At 31.9% G+C, this 20121-nt stretch overlaps 1 protein-coding gene across 2 annotated transcripts; it reads right to left on the bottom strand.

Moving 5' to 3' along the window:
• Positions 1-8540: 8540 nt before the first annotated feature.
• LOC107456170 (techylectin-5A) lies at positions 8541-20121 on the bottom strand. 2 transcript variants are annotated; one of them, XM_087151715.1, is made up of 6 exons: positions 19988-20121; positions 18952-19079; positions 17739-17929; positions 13772-13877; positions 11362-11523; positions 8541-9015 (listed from the first exon to the last, which is right to left on the bottom strand). In XM_087151715.1, coding segments are annotated over exons 1-6 (843 nt in total). In that variant the 5' UTR covers positions 19990-20121; the 3' UTR covers positions 8541-8761. The 2 variants fall into 2 exon arrangements, with proteins under 2 accessions (XP_087007841.1, XP_087007842.1); XM_087151716.1 differs by having other exon boundaries at positions 17775-17929.

Raw genomic sequence — 20121 nt, 5'->3', positions numbered from 1 at the left:
GGGATACTATCAGATTATTACAAATTATAAATATTAGATACCCCCCTCTATCTCACATATGGATACTCCGGAGAAAAGGAAGAAATGAACAAAGGTGATTCTCATGATGAAAGATGATGGGATTATGCAAGAATGCATAATCCCGTAATATACTTCCTGCTCTCTGACGGGATACTATCAGATTATTACAAATTATAAAAATTAGATACCCCCTCCCTCTATCTCACAAATGGATACTCCGGAGAAGAGGAAATGAACAAATGTGATTCTCATAATTAAAGGTGACGGGACTATGCAAGAATCCATAATCCCATAATACACGTCCTGCTCTTTGACGGGATACTATCAGATTATTACAAATTATAAATATTAGATACCCCTCCCTCTATCTCACATATGGATACTCCGGTGAAGAGGAAATGAACAAAGGTGATTCTCATGATTGAAGGTGATGGGACTATGCAAGAATGCAAAATCCCATAATACGCTTCCTGCTCTTTGACGGGATACTATCAGATTATTACAAATTATAAATATTAGATACACTTCCCTCTATCTCACATATGGATACTCCGGAGAAGAGGAAATGAACAAAGGTGATTCTCATGATTGAAGGTGATGGGACTATGCAAGAATGCATAATCCCATAATACACGTCCTGCTCTTTGACGGGATACTATCAGATTATTACAAATTATAAATATTAGATACCCCCCCCCTCTATCTCACATATGGATACTCCGGAGAAAACAAAGAAATGAACAAAGGTGATTCTCATGATGAAAGATGATGGGATTATGCAAGAATGCATAATCCCGTAATATACTTCCTGCTCTCTGACGGGATACTATCAGATTATTACAAATTATAAAAATTAGATACCCCCTCCCTCTATCTCACAAATGGATACTCCGGAGAAGAGGAAATGAACAAAGGTGATTCTCATGATTGAAGGTGATGGGACTATGCAAGAATGCAAAATCCCATAATACGCGTCCTGCTCTTTGACGGGATACTATCAGATTATTACAAATTATAAATATTAGATACCCTTCCCTCTATCTCACATATGGATACTCCGGAGATGAGGAAATGAACAAAGGTGATTCTCATGATTGAAGGTGATGGGACTATGCAAGAATGCATAATCCCATAATACACGTCCTGCTCTTTGACGGGATACTATCAGATTATTACAAATTATAAATATTAGATACCCCCTCCCTCTATCTCACATATGGATACTTCGGAGAAGTGGAAATGAACAAAGGTGATTCTCATGATTGAAGGTGATGGGACTATGCAAGAATGCATAATCCCATAATACACGTCCTGCTCTTTGACGGGATACTATCAGATTATTACAAATTATAAATATTAGATACCCCTCCCTCTATCTCACATATGGATACTCCGGAGAAAAGGAAAAGAACAAAGGTGATTCTCATGATTGAAGGTGATGGGACTATGCGAGAATGCATAATCCTATAATACACGTCCTGCTCTTTGACGGGATACTATCAGATTATTACAAATTATAAATATTAGATACCCCCTCCCTCTATCTCACATATGGATACTCCGGAGAAGAGGAAATGAACAAAGGTGATTCCCATGATTGAAGGTGATGGGACTATGCAAGAATGCATAATCCCATAATGCACGTCCTGCTCTTTGACGGGATACTATCAGATTATTACAAATTATAAATATTAGATACATATCTCACATACCCTTTATCTCACATATGGATATTCCGGAGAAAAGGAAAAGAACAAAGGTGATTCTCATGATTGAAGGTGATGGGACTATGCAAGAATGCATAATCCCATAATACACGTCCTGCTCTTTGACGGGATACTATCAGATTATTACAAATTATAAATATTAGATACCCCCTCCCTCTATCTCACATATGGATACTCCGGAGAAGTGGAAATGAACAAAGGTGATTCTCATGATTGAAGGTGATGGAACTATGCAAGAATGCATAATCCCATGATACACGTCCTGCTCTTTGACGGGATACTATCAGATTATTACAAATTATAAATATTAGATACCCCTCCCTCTATCTCACATATGGATACTCCGGAGAAAAGGAAAAGAACAAAGGTGATTCTCATGATTGAAGGTGATGGGACTATGCGAGAATGCATAATCCTATAATACACGTCCTGCTCTTTGACGGGATACTATCAGATTATTACAAATTATAAATATTAGATACCCCTCCCTCTATCTCACATATGGATACTCTGGAGAAAAGGAAAAGAACAAAGGTGATTCTCATGATTGAAGGTGATGGGACTATGCAAGAATGCATAATCCCATAATACACGTCCTGCTCTTTAACGGGATACTATCAGATTATTACAAATTATAAATATTAGATACCCCCTCCCTCTATCTCACATATGGATACTCCGGAGAAGTGGAAATGAACAAAGGTGATTCTCATGATTGAAGGTGATGGGACTATGCAAGAATGCATAATCCCATAATACACGTCCTGCTCTTTGACGGGATACTATCAGATTATTACAAATTATAAATATTAGATACCCCTCCCTCTATCTCACTTATGGATACTCTGGAGAAGTGGAAATGAACAAAGGTGATTCTCATGATTGAAGGTGATGGGACTATGCAAGAATGCATAATCCCATAATGCACGTCCTGCTCTTTGACGGGATACTATCAGATTATTACAAATTATAAATATTAGATACCCCTCCCTCTATCTCACATATGGATACTCCGGAGAAAAGGAAAAGAAAAAAGGTGATTCTCATGATTGAAGGTGATGGGACTATGCGAGAATGCATAATCCTATAATTCACGTCCTGCTCTTTGACGGGATACTATCAGATTATTACAAATTATAAATATTAGATACCCCTCCCTCTATCTCACATATCACTCCGGAGAAAAGGAAAAGAACAAAGGTGATTCTCATGATTGAAGGTGATGGGACTATGCAAGAATGCATAATCCCATAATACACGTCCTGCTCTTTGACGGGATACTATCAGATTATTACAAATTATAAATATTAGATACCCCCCTCCCTCTATCTCACATATGGATACTCCGGAGAATAGGAAATGAACAAAGGTGATTCTCATGATTGAAGGTGATGGGACTATGCGAGAATGCATAATCCTATAATACACGTCCTGCTGTTTGACGGGATACTATCAGATTATTACAAATTATAAATATTAGATACCCCCTCCCTCTATCTCACATATGGATACTCCAGAGAAGTGGAAATGAACAAAGGTGATTCTCATGATTGAAGGTGATGGGACTATGCAAGAATGCATAATCCCATAATACACGTCCTGCTCTTTGACGGGATACTATCAGATTATTACAAATTATAAATATTAGATACCCCCCTCCCTCTATCTCACATATGGATACTCCGGAGAATAGGAAATGAACAAAGGTGATTCTCATGATTGAAGGTGATGGGACTATGCGAGAATGCATAATCCTATAATACACGTCCTGCTCTTTGACGGGATACTATCAGATTATTACAAATTATAAATATTAGATACCCCTCCCTCTATCTCACATATGGATACTCCGGAGAAAAGGAAAAGAACAAAGGTGATTCTCATGATTGAAGGTGATGGGACTATGCGAGAATGCATAATCCTATAATACACGTCCTGCTCTTTGACGGGATACTATCAGATTATTACAAATTATAAATATTAGATACCCCTCCCTCTATCTCACATATGGATACTCTGGAGAAAAGGAAAAGAACAAAGGTGATTCTCATGATTGAAGGTGATGGGACTATGCAAGAATGCATAATCCCATAATACACGTCCTGCTCTTTAACGGGATACTATCAGATTATTACAAATTATAAATATTAGATACCCCCTCCCTCTATCTCACATATGGATACTCCGGAGAAGTGGAAATGAACAAAGGTGATTCTCATGATTGAAGGTGATGGGACTATGCAAGAATGCATAATCCCATAATACACGTCCTGCTCTTTGACGGGATACTATCAGATTATTACAAATTATAAATATTAGATACCCCTCCCTCTATCTCACTTATGGATACTCTGGAGAAGTGGAAATGAACAAAGGTGATTCTCATGATTGAAGGTGATGGGACTATGCAAGAATGCATAATCCCATAATGCACGTCCTGCTCTTTGACGGGATACTATCAGATTATTACAAATTATAAATATTAGATACCCCTCCCTCTATCTCACATATGGATACTCCGGAGAAAAGGAAAAGAAAAAAGGTGATTCTCATGATTGAAGGTGATGGGACTATGCGAGAATGCATAATCCTATAATTCACGTCCTGCTCTTTGACGGGATACTATCAGATTATTACAAATTATAAATATTAGATACCCCTCCCTCTATCTCACATATCACTCCGGAGAAAAGGAAAAGAACAAAGGTGATTCTCATGATTGAAGGTGATGGGACTATGCAAGAATGCATAATCCCATAATACACGTCCTGCTCTTTGACGGGATACTATCAGATTATTACAAATTATAAATATTAGATACCCCCCTCCCTCTATCTCACATATGGATACTCCGGAGAATAGGAAATGAACAAAGGTGATTCTCATGATTGAAGGTGATGGGACTATGCGAGAATGCATAATCCTATAATACACGTCCTGCTTTTTGACGGGATACTATCAGATTATTACAAATTATAAATATTAGATACCCCCTCCCTCTATCTCACATATGGATACTCCAGAGAAGTGGAAATGAACAAAGGTGATTCTCATGATTGAAGGTGATGGGACTATGCAAGAATGCATAATCCCATAATGCACTTCCTGCTCTTTGACGGGATACTATCAGATTATTACAAATTATAAATATTAGATACCCCTCCCTCTATCTCACATATGAATACTCCGGAGAAAAGGAAAAGAACAAATGTGATTCTCATGATTGAAGGTGATGGGACTATGCGAGAATGCATAATCCCATAATACACGTCCTGCTCTTTGACGGGATACTATCAGATTATTACAAATTATAAATATTAGATACCCCCTCCCTCTATCTCACATATGGATACTCCGGAGAAGTGGAAATGAACAAAGGTGATTCTCATGATTGAAGGTGATGGGACTATGCAGGAATGCATAATCCCATAATACACGTCCTGCTCTTTGACGGCATACTATCAGATTATTACAAATTATAAATATTAGATACCCCTCCCTCTATCTCACATATGGATACTCCGGAGAAAAGGAAAAGAACAAAGGTGATTCTGATGATTGAAGGTGATGGGGCTATGCAAGAATGCATAATCCCATAATACACGTCCTGCTCTTTGACGGGATACTATCAGATTATTACAAATTATAAATATTAGATACCCCTCCCTCTATCTCACATATGGATACTCCGGAGAAAAGGAAATGAACAAAGGTGATTCTCATGATTGAAGGTGATGGGACTATGCGAGAATGCATAATCCTATAATACACGTCCTGCTCTTTGACGGGATACTATCAGATTATTACAAATTATAAATATTAGATACCCCCTCCCTCTATCTCACATATGGATATTCCGGAGAAGAGGAAATGAATAAAGGTGATTCTCAGCTCGGGATTAAACCACCCCTAGATATTTACCTAATTGCACTCCCCAAACTAGTTTGCAATATTGTTACTCATCTAAACTTAATATTGCTTAATTTATTAATTATGCTAGGCTCCTAAATTTCTATCTTACACCATATATAGATATGAACTGCCGAAGACTACCCAGTCATCAACTTTCCTTGTTTTTCCCTTTATTTATATGCCAATAGTCTCAGTTGCTAGTTAGCACATCTCAGATGAAGAAGTCGGGTGCCCGCTGCCGCAGGCAGGTACATTAACAAAACTCCTATCAAGTCAAGTTCTAGAGCAGGGGTGTCCAACTGGCGCCCGCGATATTAGTTGTCATTTTGTGCGGACAATTTTCGTAAAAAATCTATACGGGTTTAAAATACTTTTCTCGTTAATAAAAAGCTAATTTCTTCGTTTCTGTGAAATTTAACATACCAACGGTGCAAAAAATTTATTTCCCAGGTTTTGCATCCAGGAAAATATTTATTCAAATACAAAAATAATTGTGTATGTTGCTCTTTTTTATTTCATTTTCTTGTATTTTGTGAATATGATTTAGCATGTGCGTATCAGAAATTTTCTCGAAGAAATTCTCCGATTTAACTTTTTGAAACCACTCATTTAGGACGTAAATATTTACACACACATTTGCAAATTTTAAATGTAAATATCTATTCTCTGGTGGTTGCTGCAGACAAACCTCAATTTTCTCATTGAACATTTTATGTGCTGCTATGTAAGTTTTAATACCAACCTTTTTAAAGTTTTATATCTTAACAATTGTCTGTTGCACATTAATTGTTTAATACATAGGTGCACATTAAAGTTATTGTAGCCCGAATTTTTATTATTTACTTATTATTTTTGAAAATTCTTAAGTCTTAAGGACTGTCATATTCGTCACCAATCCAAACGAATCTCCGTGTTTGATACAATAGCATACCTTAGCTCAGAAGTTCGAAATACTTAACCTGTGCACTAAATATCCAGTAAGATGGATTTGCAAATCGGCATTGTATGACGTTTAGTTCAACAAATCGATTTGTATAGCTGGAACATGTTTATATAGCTACATAACCTAGCTATTTAAACATGTTCTACTCACCATTTAATCTTTATTAGTTCAAATTTTATTTACTCATAGAAAGTAAACAAAAGTTAATTTTTTTTTCGATGAGAAAATTAAATTTAATGACCGATTAGATTCTGGTGCGACAAAAAAAAAGCTGGATTGATTCCGAATAAAATTGCTACAAACAGGTGTTTTCTAAAGACCATCCTTAATTTATATTTTTAGAATCTAAAAGTATGCGTAATAAAAACAGCAAACTAATATTTAAACGTTAACGAAAGTACGTTATAGAAATATGGCAAACCGCAATAGAAAAACTCGGGTGAAAAATTAAAACCTGCATAATTGCCTGTTGAAATTTTAGCATGTTTCTAATAATCATCCATAGATTCCACTCCGATCTTTAGTTATCAAGCAGAATTTGTTGGTTTATACACTCACAGGTCTCAAGACTTATTTCTTAATAATTATAGTGTCTTTAGTTTTACCTCAATAGGGTATAATATGAAAAAAACACAACTACTTCGATTTAGTAGGAACAACATATAACGCAATGCTAAACGAATGGAATTTAGTTGTTGTTTATTTAGTTACTGTTATTAGTAGTTGTTGTTATTTGTTTTAGTTGTTGTTGTTTATTTAGTTGTATTTAGTTTCAATAACTTTTCTTTATAATGCAATAAAATCTGGCGAGCAGCTATTTAAACGATCGAACACTTCGTTTGTTTATTTGTGGCTTGAAGTTAGGCTCGCAGAAAATGCCGTTCATGGGTTAAATTTAGTAGGAACAACACAACCTGTGACGTAGGCTATATTATACCCAATTACATGCTGATTTCGATGTGTATATTTAGTTGTCTTTATTTCTGTCAAGGTGGAGTGCAATCCGTTGGAAATTCCTCAAATGCTTCAGTCATGCACCAGGTACGAAAAACGGGGTTTCAATTAATTTTCAATATAAACATAAGTAATAAATTAAAACTCAGTAAAAATCTCCAACTCAAATTTCCTAAACTTTTCTCTAAGCAAGAGAGGGTAAACTACATAAACCATTTTCTTTAATCCTACTCCAAAGTTTCCTTTCTTCGTCACAGCTTGTTTTTAAGAGAAAAAATTAACTTCCTTAATGAAAAATCTTTAAAAAAAATAAGTAAACTGTTTTAACCTCATTTAATTTCTTAATAAATGCGTTGTGTAAATGTTGAAATCGCTTCACAAAGTTGATGAAAAAGATAAATAGTTATATATTTTATTGGTGAAACATTATTACCATAATAGATATGTCTGGTGATAAATAATTATCAACGAGCACCTTGATCTAGCATCTTGAATGTGGCAGAAATGATGGACTGAAGACTAAAGATTCTGTTATTAATCTCATGATGTAAAGTAGGATTTAAATTTTCGGGCAGATTGTTTCGGACATCACTTTAGTTTTATTCTTCTCGATGAGAATTTACGAAGCGAACAGTTGATCGAAAGAGTGATAGTGCTATAATTCTGGGTTACTTATGCTCTTTTCAACCCCATTTTACGCCAACATGGGCTTCAATCAACTGCTCCTATAAGCGAGAAGGCCTCCTCACTGGTTACCATAAACGAGAAATCTGATTCTTAAGTAGTCCGAGCATTGTGCCATTTTTTGTACACCCCTTCCCAAATGCACAGTTTAATAGCCCGAACTTTGGAACATCTTTCTTGACGCCTCCACGGAGCAGTTGGTGCTCATCACTTTAGACAACTAAATTGATCCGTGTGCAAACCTTCCCTCTTTGAGGAGGTGGTGCTCATGCTCAAAGAATTAAAACAGCAATCCTGAATCTTATTAGAGATCAGTGGTACATACTTTATTAAAAGAAAGAAAATGCGTAAATAGACAATTTTAAACATAATTTATAGCAAAAAAGGAAAGTTAAATGTAGATAGAACATCAAGTTTCACAATAAAAATACAGAAAATCCAGTGCATTTGTAAATCTGAATGCTCACTCTGTAAATAATTGTACATTTCGTTATTAAGATAGAAGTTGCAAAAATTTTATTTAATAATCATTTGGTCGAATTTTAATTTCAACAGTAGATAAAGAAACGTAAAAGTCTTTCCAATGTCCCCATATTGTAGCATTCCACATCTTTTCTTTATAATAGCCCTTCAAATACAGACCATTTAAATTAGCCTTATAACAGGTTGGCTGATACCACCATCCTCCTTTATGTACTTTTGCGCAGTTCCTCGGTCCTGCCTCCTGGTCTTTTGTAGAAAAAATCCCGTTATTATGATGTGACATAGAATCACCTATTATGAATATAACGCACTTTTTTAGAATTAATTCAAGAGTTTTGTCATAAAATAATAGACTTTATAATCAACGTTAAGAGGTAATAAATTTAATGAAAGAGGATAGTTTAGAAAATGAACTTAACGAATATATTGAATAACGCTAACAATCTAAGGAATTACAGTTGTGTACATCTCTAAATGTGTTTAAAAAACAGAGAGGTTCTCCATTACTTTATATTTTTAACATGAATAACAAGGGATTTATGCAGAATTAAATTAAAGCTTCAACTATTTAAGTACTCACCCATATCTATAGATGAAGAATGTTTATATGCACGTGTGTGCTTGTACCATGTGATGTTCTTCTAAACCAATTTCGAATCGAATTTGATGGTACCAAATCATGATTTCATAGTGTTGATAAAACCGATTTATTTATTATTTGCGTTTTTTTCACTAACTGAGAATAATTTTTACTCGTGTTCAGGTTTTAACAATTTGACGCATAATTTTTATTAAACATATTTTTCATAATTAGGTCAAAATAAGTGAAAAATACTATATTGAGCATTTTCATGATTTATGGTTATGAAATATGGCACGAAACACCTGTGTCTTTTCCTGCTTTGGAGGCAAACTTCAAAACAATATTTTTTCAAATTTGCACTTATTTGCAGTTATTTAGATCTAAAAGACATGTGTTATTCATCATTGAAATTTCTTTCATTTACAAAATCAATTACTGGTAAATTTTTAAATATGAAAGGGGAAAAAATTCCGAATTACTTTGTTTGGATTTTATATTTTAGTGCTAATGCAATTCCAATAATCAAACGGATATTTATTTTTTAATTATTAAATTGCTTTTTATTTTTAATTAAAAAGCGCTAAAATGTTTTTTTGCTAGTAATTAGAGCTTAAAAAAATTGTATATAAAAGTGTCTCTGGTGTCAAAAGGTTAACTAAATGCAGTTTAGTTACTCTTGCAGTTTAGTTTTAATTAGTTTAGTTTATTTTGCAGCTAAGATTGTAGTTAGTTAAATGTTTAGTTCGCAATTTATTTAGTTTTCAGTTTAGTTTCTCCTGCAGTTAGTTAAATGCAGTTTAGTTTCTCTTCTAGCTGCTCAATGAAGCAGCTATAAATTAAACCTATTCCGATACTTGATGCAAAAGTCAGAGTGCTTCGTAAAATTATTGATTTGGTTTCAGAGATTAGTTCAATTATTTACTATTAGTTTGTTTAATAAAATATTTATAAATAAAATTAGTATATTTCATAAAGTAAAAATTTGTTTATTTAATAAAATACCTTAGTGTCCAATGTGAGCGAGCTTAGAGATCTCTATTTGCTTAATTGAAATAATTTATTTTTAAAACATACATAATACTTACTACCACGTTTACAAACAAACAACTTTAATGAATTTATATTGACCTTCAGTATTCAATTCATTATTAAAAGCTGAAATTTTAACGATTTTTTTCTTCAAATTTTTAATTAATTAATTAATAGCTAGGATGCTCCGCTCTCTGCTAGCTGACGCTTGCCAGCACCTTTAATATGGCAGAGAGAATCATCCTTCAGTATTAGAAATCCTGATCTTAATTTATCATTCCTGTTTAACTTATAGCTCAGCAGTTTGTTTTAACTTTGCGCAGCGGTGCAAAAAAAATCTAAAAGGAAGTAGAGATACCCAAATCAAAGTTGACTGAATTGAGCAAAACAATCAATCAATTGTTGTAATGTTGTGACTGTGAATAGCAACAAGAAGTTTGTCCTATTCTTATTGGTCAAAACGAATTTCCTAGAAATGTATTTCTATTGGTTACTATCTAAGTGATTTTTTTTATAACCGTCGCTGAACCGCCGGCCCAATTTTATGGGTTTACGATTACTAATGTTCAACTCCGTAGCCTTGTAATTTTGAACCCGATCCATAAGACAAGGGAACTCCTGGATCGAGTATTGGGAAAAATTTACCTTCGTGGAGGACTTTTTGATAGAGCTAACCAGCATTTGCATTACATGGAGAGGAAACTCACGAGAACCTCCTATGGTTAGCCTGGCTGCAAGGGGACTCTAACCCATGATCCGTCTACCGCTGAGGATATTTCATGTTATCAATGTGGTCAGTGCAAGCCGGATGAGGAAGTCGTATCAACTGGGATTCGAATCCGGATCGCTTCATTGGAAGGCGAACGCTCTATCCCCTGAGCCATCGCGGCTCTATCTAACTGATTGATTATTGACGGCTTTATTCGTTTAATATTTCATTTCTTTGTTGCCAAAGCAAGAAAAGTAATTTATTCGTTTTCAACAACACGTACGCATTTGCGTTTTAAAAAGTAAGTATAACAAACCTGCAGTTCCACTATAATCGGTTATATGCAATTTGTATTTAAAATCTTCATCCTCTATCCAAAAATTGTTATAAAGTGCATGAGCAGTCTCATTATCTGTTCCCAAATCAAAACGAGCTGAATACCTCTTTTGGTAAGTCAAGGCATGGATGTTGTCATTTCCTGAAAGTATTATTTTTAACAGAATCAACTAAAGTGGTAATGGTTTTAATTAATATTACAATTATGTTACGTATATAATCTAATGACTTCAAAAAAAATTAACTTTGCTTTCGCAATAAAGTGAGGAACAATTTGTTTACTGATACATTCAAAAAAAGTGATGTAAATAGTCACATTTTTCTATCACGGCTTAGAACCTCTGTGTTAGCCTATTTGAAGGTATTTGTGCTTTGTCTAGATAAGTTCAGATTCACAAATTGTTGATGAGAGCCAAATTAATTAAAGAAGACATAAAAAAGACAATATGGTAACACATGTAGGACACGATGGGATAGTTAGCTAACTATGTTTATTACTCAGGAGAAAATTAATTTTTCTATATTTTTGTTATAAAAAACTGTATTGTGCCTCTGAAATTATTAGAAAAAACTACTTTTATTTATGAAAATATTTGTTCCACATTTTTTTTATTACTTTTAAGGTTTTATTGAATTTATTATAATTATAAAGTCAAGATGCATAAATAATATCTCTAACACGGGAAAATATTAATAGTAAAATTTTATAATTATCTCGAGATTTTTCAAGCTAAATATAATGACACCTGCAACGAGTTTTTACCAACGGAGTCTGTCTGTTGCTTGCTTTTGCAAGTTATTACTTTCAATGTGTTTTAGAAGTCATTAAGGTACCACTAAGTCACTAACCTCCTTCTCCCTTTTCTAATGCCACCTGGCTTGATGAAAGCTAATAGATTCAAAGGGCTGCAATCTTTCTAATCGAAATAAAATACCAACCATATTTGGTTTGATTTGATAACTTTTACTATGTCTATTTGCCTACAATTACATCGATTATAAATTTACTGAACGTACAAAATAAATAGCACTGACAATTAATTATCACCAAATGCAGACTAAAAGGATACTTTTTTCAGAAAAAAATTCCTATTTTTCGACACATACAAGTATAGAACCACCACAATTAGAGATTATGACGGCAATCTAAAAACTCAGTTAAAAACAGTTTTAGTTAATCAAATTAGTGGTCGAAAATTTGGACACCTATCTTTATTTCTATTTCTGTCTGTTTACTAATTTATCTGGACCTAACTGTCACATTCTCATTTTGACGTTTGAAAAGAGAGTCATACTTTGGAAAGGAGTGTGAAGTAGAAAGGAGCTCCGGTTTTAATTATATTTGACAGCAAGCTTTTTGACCGCAAAACTTGGTAACTAGAAATTTCAAACCTATGATACGCGTGGAATGCAAGACGTTTATATAAAATTACTTTCGATTAATTAAACTCACTGAAGCAATATTCAAGTCAGAATCAGAAATAAGTATATTTTGTAGCTCCATTAAGCCATATTTTAAGCTGCAAGGATGATCAGAGTTTCTTCACTATGGAACTCCATGGCGTAAGGAAGATTGTCTGTTTTTAGAAAGTACGTGAGTGCGGTCAGTTATAAGGAGAAAAAAGTAGAATTTATTGCACATTATAAAAAATTAGGCAATTTAAATTTGAATAACGTTTTGAATTCTACATAGTTGATTGTAAATAATTTTCTTCTTTAAGATTTCGAGCAAGTTAATAGCTAAACGGCAGCTAAAAAAGTTACTATACATATGCAATGTAATTCTATAGTTTAAAATCAAAACAGTAACTTGTAGATTAGTTTTTAAAAAGAAATATAATAGGTGGCACCCTGAACAGTTGAAAATATTTAACAGATAGATTTAATTTTATTAGCCGAGAATATATCAAAAATATTTTATTTAATTAGCACAGATAATCGAAAATAGTTTGATATATGTGCCTTTTATACTTTGTTGTCTCATATTTCAAGAAGTTAAAGAGTGTAATTAAATAGTTTTCTGGGATATATTTTGCACCCCTTGTGTATTTGTTTCATATTTTTTTAAAAAAATCATGGAAAAAGATCATGCAATGTAGGATTTTTAGTGTTATTACTTAGTATGTAAAACTGGTAGATTTATTTGCGTCTTTAATTTTTAACGTTTACCAAATCTTCCAAAACGAACCATTTTCTCGTGTTTGAATCTTTTTTTTTTCGTTTTTTTATAAACATTTTGCTGTAACTCCATATGTAAACAAAGAAATCAAGTTGTTAAAAGTTGACTTATAAAAATATGTCCCGTTCTTTAATATTTTGAGACTTACTGTATTTTTATCAAAGTAAAAATTTTCTATACTCGTAATAGTGGGAATTATCTTCAAACTTACCTAGCCAAAAGTCTCTTCTTAAACTTCCAAATCCCTCCTTGTACTGTTTCCAAGTCTTATAAAAATAATCAATTGGTCTTTTAAAATCACCTCTTCTTTGAATTACCTAAAAATATTTAATAAATAGAGTTCAACTAAATATTATGCTATCAAGGACATATTTTTGAATTTTTTCACCGAATTACATTATCTACAGAACAAGCTAATACTTATTTATTTTTAGCCTTTCATATGTGATAGAATATATATTCATAATCTTTCAATAGTGTTCAGTTAAAATAAGATTCTTTCCTCCTTGAAAACTTGGCAATTTCTTTAAATTTAACCCTATTTCAATCATATATTAATAGCTTGCATGTCACCAAGATTAAGCTCTTTCCAAGTATAAGAAGTTTCAATTTTCACTAGAACATTCATTTCTCTTTCGATAAATTGTCATTCAATAATTAATTAATAAAGCATAAACTAAAAAACATGCGATCAAAATTAGCATCTTTATTCTAAATGCCCATGGTTTTTAAGTACATTGAAATTTCTATAATTCAATAGCGGCAATTTACTTTGAACGGATGTTTTATATCCTCTAGTGTTTCGTTTATTGGCACTCAGTTCACATAAAAATTTGAAGTTTGAGAAAACATCAAAATGTTTATAATTCCTTAAAATGCTGTACTTTTATACATACTTTTAACACGTGTAAATGTAATTTTATACACTTTGAACAAAATTTGCCAACATTCGATTTAAATCATTTGTTTCCCAAATATTCTTCTAAAACAATTCTTTAAAAAATGTCAAAGATCGTTAAACATATTTTGATTTGATATTATGAATAAGCTTTTGATTAAATTTTAAAACAAGCTCACGCAATTTTTTCCACTGTACTCAAATATCGCAGTATCTCAAAGTACCCTACTAAATAATAGTTTGTAAGTTATAAAAAAGCACACAGCCAATGTATAATGCCGGTCAGCTACTTTACAATCCAGCGGCCTTTAACGACTCACTCTCAATTTTGGAGATTTTAATCTTGGCTGTCGTTGGTCCCAAGAATCAAGAATTTAGTTTTTTCTTTTCTTTTTAAAAAATGCTAAACACGAGAGCGGGCTGTTACACGCCGCTGGTTTGGAGAATCTCTGCCGGGCATTGCATTAATCAGAGTAACTGAGAAAGGAAATAAAATGTCTGCTATATTTCTGTTTTTAAATATGGAACAAAAATGATTCATTTACTATAGAGAAAAATGAAGAAATATTAAGCGAAAAAAATATAAGGTTAAGTTAAGAAAAAATGATGTTTAGAAACAAAGAATATGCATAGTATGGAATAAAACTGCCATGAAAAAAAGAATGAATATACCATGGAATAAAAATAAATGGAGAAAGAGATAAAAAAAATTAAAAGCATTCGATATGTTATATTAATAATAGCACCATAATTTTTTTAAAGTAAATGCGGTACTTTAGTTCTCATTCTAACTTTCTGAATCATATTCATCGTTTTTTTACCTCGATGATTTGCGCAAATTATGCATAAGTAGAGGTAACATCGGAGGGCAGCCCTCCCCCCTCCCAATAATTTTTCTAAACTTATTACTTTTTCAAACCAGAAAGTCCATTGTTTTTCTTCTAAGTTATTACTTACTTTTTTAAACCGGAACAGCTATTAACCAGCTTATAACCCAGAACAATAAATAGCGTTAACCCAGAACAGCTATTTTTTAATTTAAAAAATGAAACGCCTTAAAAAATCAAAAAGTTTCGCTAATTTATCTATAAATAAATGAAAATATTTTAGGTTAATCACTTTTATGTAAAGGCTAATTATCTTGTTTTAAGATTGTTGCAATTTGAACTCAGTGAAACAAAAATTAAGAACAATCAAACAATTTTTAATGAAATAAAATTTAAGTATTATTTATTTATTTTTTTTTTAGATAGAGGTACTAGGATTTTTTTAGATATTGTAGTTTAGGTTAGTTTATGCATAATATAACTCTTTTTTAGTTGTAATTATTATTTATCAACACTTTACATTACAGTCAAAAATTGTTACTCCATGCACTAACCCCTTGGTTGCTTTTCAATCAGTTCCGTTTTTCATTATTTTCTAAATTCGATATTATTTTCTAAACAATTTTTTTTTTATTTAAGTAACATATTATGGAGAAGAAAAGCCAAGGGTGCCAATTTATGTTGAGATGGTGTTGGATATTAAGGTGTGGATGGAGTTTGTATAGTGGGCCAGTTGAAGATTTGATGTTGAAAACAGAAGATGATGAAAATAATACTTGAGCTGGATCAGAATTATTAAAAAGCTTTTATTTTATATATTTGCAGAGCTCGAGATACCAAATACACATATTATCCATACAAATCTCAGTTGAATCAATTTTGCATACTATTATTAATAAGGACAGGCCATGGGAGATAAATCCCCCACAACCTGCCTAATCAAAAGCCAAATTAAAAAGTACGTGTAATTTGTTCCGATCGGACACAGGAGAAGCATGGGAAGGAGATCCAAAATTGGCGAATTATCATAGTATATCATAGCCAAAACAAAGCCAACAAGCTTATCAACATGGCTTTAAAAGAGCACCTTGGCGATCACGAGTCGCCAACAAATTTATCTGAATTATTACAACCATGCAACCGAAACATTTAGCCGTTGGAAAATTAGAATAAAAAGTTATAAATAGATTTTTGTTTTCGATTAAAGGCGACAGTGAATATATAAGTCTGCATTAGTAATGAAATAAAAAAAGTATCCGTTACATTAATCTAGAAGAGAAGAAATAAATATTTTATGTTTGTTTTAAAAAGATTAAGTTTGTGATTTATTTTAAATATAATTCTATTAATAAAAAATCAGCTTAAGTAATGTAAGATATTTTAAAAGATAGAAAATAAATATGTGTATGCCAATTGTGGCATCACACATATATAATTACGATTTTGTGTAGCAACAATTTGCATAATAATTGCAGTTTTGTGTAAGAACATTTTGTTAATATGTTAATCACAACAAAATGAACGATTACTTGAATTTGAAAATATTCAGCTGTACTTGAAAAGAATTCAAAACGCATAAGACAATAAGAAGAAATAAATAAATAAATTTTACTCGTTAACTATACAGATAACCTACAAAGTTTGGACAAAAATATGGAAACACTTCTATACCAACTGTATGTCAATAAACTTTTTTCTAGCAGCTAATGTCTTAAAAATTTCTGAAAGCGAAATCGTTGACAAAATTGCAAAGATCAGACTTAAAGTTTTTTTATTTGGAGTTTTCTTACCCGTGCGAAATTTGTATAGAATAAAATAAGTACAGAAAGTTAAAAGCTATCTTTCTTTTTCAAGAACACTATAGTTTTAAAATCATTCTTATAAAAATATCGCAATCCTATTAAATGATTTTAAAATTGCTGGTATTTAAACTAGAAAGAACTTTATCTTTTCATTTTAATCAATCTGAATTTAGTATGGACAAAGAGCATGATTTCTAAAATCTTGAAGCATGATCTTTCAAATTGTTTCAGCAATTTTGGCATGGAAAATCTTCCAAAATATCTGCCAGTAAAAGAAATATTGCTTAAATAGTGTTTGTATAGAAATGTTCAAGTATTTTTCTCCACCTCAACAATATTTCTCTTAATATACAAGGTAATCAATAACGATAATAAATAATTACCGATTAAATAAATTTCATACGAAATATAACTCTCCCACTTCTTAACTTAAATATATGGTGCGTTTAATTGGAATCGGGATATTTAATTAGAATGTGTTCTTAACTGTATTATTTCCTTATTAATCAACTTTTAAAAGCTTGAAAACTCAGATAGCAAAAAATATGCATAACAGTGGCAGATTATTGCATATTGCCATTTATTTACCATCCATTTTATTTACCATCCATTATTTACCACATGTGACCATTATTAGTTTCCTTTATTTACCATCATAGCTACATAAGCATGAAATATGAGTCTTACAGTCCATCCTCCGCCATCTGTTTCCATGTCACAATAGACTTTGAATGAGGAACATCCTAAATTCTTGCTTTTGGGGTAAACTTCGTATATGCCACTTTTCCGGAGACCATTTTCAAAAATCTCTGCACAATCCACTGGCTTTTGATGAAGGTCACCTGTAGAAGGGACCCAATTGTTAAGAAAGCGTTCGATTTCATAACCAGTGCGAATCACTTCAAAATAATTAAAACAAAAGGCAGTTCAAAAGTAGTGAATGTGTTACTGTAATTGACCGAAATTAATTGCTATTGACTTCCACCGAGGAAATGTTGACAATCACATTGTAGCTTTGGTATGGGTCCTAAATATATGCTAAGTCTAGTTAAGTGCCACTGCCCGGTATGCACTACATAAATGTTTTTTAAGGTCAAGTGCCACTGCCCGGTAAACATTTGTCCGGTATGCCATACAGCAAAATTTTTTTAAGGTCAAGTGCCACTGACCAGTATGCATTTGACTGGTACTCCAAACACTGATGTTTCTCCTTATCTATCCCTGGCAGATATTAAAATATCAAATAAATATAATTATATCAACAAATAAATTAATATCATACGGGATCTATCAGATATTTCGGAGATTCCCCTAATATTTCTACCAATTCAAGTATTTCTATATGACTCTTGGCATTCACCGTCAAAATTCCTATAAATAAAGAAGATAAAACGTTCATTTTTCATTTACAGATAATTTTTTTACTTGCAGATGCATAATTTGCGCGTTTCGTATAGTGCGCAAATTATGTATCTTATAACAACACAAGACTCCTATATCAATAGATCTTGTCTACTGTATTAATTAATTTTAAAAAATTCGAAAAGTAAATTGTGAATTTATTCCAAAAAAAATTTGCGTTTTTCTTATACTTGAATACTTATGCCAAAATGGAGGAAAAGGAGGTATACTACACTAGATCTTTAAAATATAACACTTTAGTTACTGTTAAAAATTAGGATATAGTTTTTCAAAATTATTTTTTCATTATTTGTAACTGTAACTAATAGTATCCGCACTTAGCCATGACTAATCATACCCATACTTCGTTAGATTGATATATTTCTTAAAGACAAATGTTAACTGGTATAAATATATAATTTAAACTCCAGGTTTTTTTTATAGTATTTATTATGTTACTCACATTCTTGGTTCACATTTTGTTGAAGAGAAGACTTTTCGTTCTGCAAATAATTTATTTCATCAAAGTCATCCATGCACGCAGAGCCAAAACAGAAAGATAAAACAATCGAAAAAGCAATAACAGAATGCCTGAAATTTGTAAATTATTACTATTTGTAACAATAGCCTGCATATAAACAAAGCATATTTACTTATAGATGAATCCAAAACCAGAGAGATAAATTTAAATTTTGATTTTGGGTAATCCACAACCTTACATCTATAATTTCTCTCGCACAAGCTAAAACAAAAGCAGGAATTCTCTGCATTTATATATATATATATATATATATATATATATATATATATATATATATATATATATATATATATATATATATATATATATATATATATATATATATATATATTTCTTTTTTTTCCAATGGCAGGCACTGAATTTGAATCTTTGCCTATACTATGCCAGAATTGTTGCTCATTTCGAGTTACCCAGTGGGCACCTGTGAACCAAAGTCACAGAGGCGAGCAACATTGCCCACGCCACACTGCCAAAAACCCGTTTATTGGGTGAGCCACATTCACACACACACAACAGAGGACAGCACAAAGAGAGAGAGAAACATCCATGCCCAGAGCGGGATTCAAACCCGCAGCTTATGGCTTCGCAGTCAGGCACGCTAACCGCTCGGCCACCAGGCCGGCATATATATATATATATATATATATATATATATATTGCTATATATATATATATATAAAAATTGCTATATATATATATATATATATATATATATATATATATATATATATATATATATATATATATATATATATATATATATATATATATATATATATATATATATATATATATATATATATATATATATATATATATATATATATATATATATATATATATATATATATATATATATATATATATATATATATATATATATATATATATATATATATATATATATATATATATATAGCAATTTTTAAACAAAATGAAAGATATAAATTATACTTACATTTTCAAGTATCTCTTAATTTACAGTAGAAGGAAACAAAAAAGCATCTGTTAGAAACAGAATTTCCCTAACAATGTTTAAACCCCCTGAAATGCGAGTTATCTTTCAAGTATAGAATTTTCTTCATCTCAAAA

This window comes from Parasteatoda tepidariorum, chromosome 9 (assembly GCF_982258835.1).
Source record: "Parasteatoda tepidariorum strain Cologne lab strain chromosome 9, Ptep-v5.0, whole genome shotgun sequence".
NCBI classification, from domain to species: domain Eukaryota; kingdom Metazoa; phylum Arthropoda; class Arachnida; order Araneae; family Theridiidae; genus Parasteatoda; species Parasteatoda tepidariorum.
Note: the sequence above shows the minus strand (reverse complement) of the source record. Positions and strands in the feature narration are given on the sequence as shown.